At 41.1% G+C, this 1909-nt stretch overlaps 1 protein-coding gene across 1 annotated transcript in view; it reads left to right on the forward strand.

The window, feature by feature from the left end:
- The window catches only part of bcar3 (BCAR3 adaptor protein, NSP family member), a gene marked incomplete in the record, with an annotated part of 97504 nt that overhangs the window by 92878 nt on the left and 2717 nt on the right, over positions 1-1909 (forward strand). The window contains 3 exon segments of the mRNA XM_014027086.1: positions 947-1118; positions 1203-1314; positions 1408-1611. Coding sequence (XP_013882540.1) covers positions 947-1118; positions 1203-1314; positions 1408-1611 — 488 coding nt within the window.

Genomic DNA, 1909 nt, shown 5'->3' on the forward strand with positions numbered 1-1909 from the left:
TCTCTGTCATGTGGATGGAGGAGCTCAGTGACGAGAGGAGAATGTGTAGCACTGAGCTAAAACATATATATGGTGATAGTATATTATTCTGCCTTCTCCTCTCTGTCAACGCTCTCTGGTTTCATTTAAAAGAGTCGATCATCAGATATTGTCCAAGATTAACCTTCAGGGTGGATATAGCTCGCTAGCAGCCTCGCACCGATGACCTAGTTGATGTCATCATTTACCCAGAATGCTTTGCGTGTAAATAAAATGGCTCCGTCCGTGTTAAAATATATTTTAAAAAATTTACAAAACTAAACAGCCTACAGCATTTTTACGGTCTTTATTTTACAGTTAAAATAAATGTTTATCAAATAAAGTTTAATGTTACAACTACTCGTGGATCCCTTTAACACATTTTGGTAAAATCCTGGCATTAATTAATCGGGCTTTTGTTATCTGAATAAAAACAGACACCGATATGTAGAGATTTTACATTGTTATGCTAATGTCAGATCGATAACATCTGTAGGCCGATATTTATGGGACATCCATAATCATCCCCATATTTTAAAATAGTTTATTTCATTTGAAGTACAAAAAAATATAAAACAAAACAAGAACTACAACGTCAAATGAAAAGGAGCAGAAAGAAGAAAAGAATCTTATAGCATCTGCCGCCACTTAAGAGAAAAAATAAAAATCTCAAAGCACAACCAGCAAATATTCATTAATAACATGACTCACATTTTAACAACAGGGCTGAAAAATACTAAATACAACCTAAATTAATACTCAGATTTATACTAAATCTACATTTTGTTCATATTTTGACAACATTTTTTTTTATCAATCTAGCAAATATACAAATCGAAATGGCCTTTTAAAAGACACTCTCTAAATTGTTCCACACTTTGATTCCAAGCGATTACGCGATATTATTTCCCTTCCCTTCGTCTTGCAGGCACCACACCATGGCCATCAGCATCGCCGTGGATATCCTGGGATGCACGGGCAGCGTGGAGGAGCGGGCATCCACCTTAAACCGCATCATCCTCGTCGCCAGGGAGCTGAAGGACTCGATGGGCGACCTGTTCGGTTTCACGGCCCTCATGAAAGCTCTGGACATGCAGCAGGTAACGCAACTGACACGCAAACGCCACGCAACAGAYCATTTCACCGGATTTAGTTTGAGCAGGAGTTCGCTGTTGGTTCTCCAGATCACTCGCTTGGAGGAAACCTGGACGACTTTACGCAGGAACTTCACGCAAACCGCAATCAGCTACGAGAAAACGCTGAAACCTTTCTACAAGAATCTGTATGAAGCTGAAGGTAACAGAACAAACCTGACTGAAAATACGGAAATTATTATTATTTTTTTTGTAAAATATTTAATCCAGATCTTGATTTTGGACTCTCCCGCAGCCTCCTCTCCCACAGTGGTCTGCGTCCCACTCCTGGTGCCCCTCCTCACCTTGATGGAGCGTCCGTCAATCGCACCCGAGGGGGCGGAGCTCTGGGAGACCAACGATCAGGGCTGCGACATCATGCTGCGCCACCTGGAGGCCGCGCGCGACGTGGCCAACAGCGCTCAGAGCTACACGGCCAACGCACAGAAGATCCTACAGGGTAAAACCAGAAACCTAATTAGAATCACGGTTTTATTTTTTCTTATTCTAGTCAGTGGCAGAGCCAGACTTTTTCCTTAGGGGTAGCCAGACAGAGTCCAGTACTCACACAGGGGTGGCCAGGAAAATTACATAAATTTTAACTTTAAAGTTTCTGCAGATCTTTGTGTTTTGGTCATTTCTTTATGTCCTTATACAGAAAGTAGCTGCGTTTCCGTTGCAAATGTGTTGTTGATATTCTGTTAATATCAAAAAACACAGTTTCACAACTGCGGTGTTTCCATTAAGTAAGAAATGCT

This window comes from Austrofundulus limnaeus, unplaced genomic scaffold (assembly GCF_001266775.1).
Source record: "Austrofundulus limnaeus strain Quisiro unplaced genomic scaffold, Austrofundulus_limnaeus-1.0 Scaffold614, whole genome shotgun sequence".
Taxonomy (NCBI): Eukaryota; Metazoa; Chordata; class Actinopteri; order Cyprinodontiformes; family Rivulidae; genus Austrofundulus; species Austrofundulus limnaeus.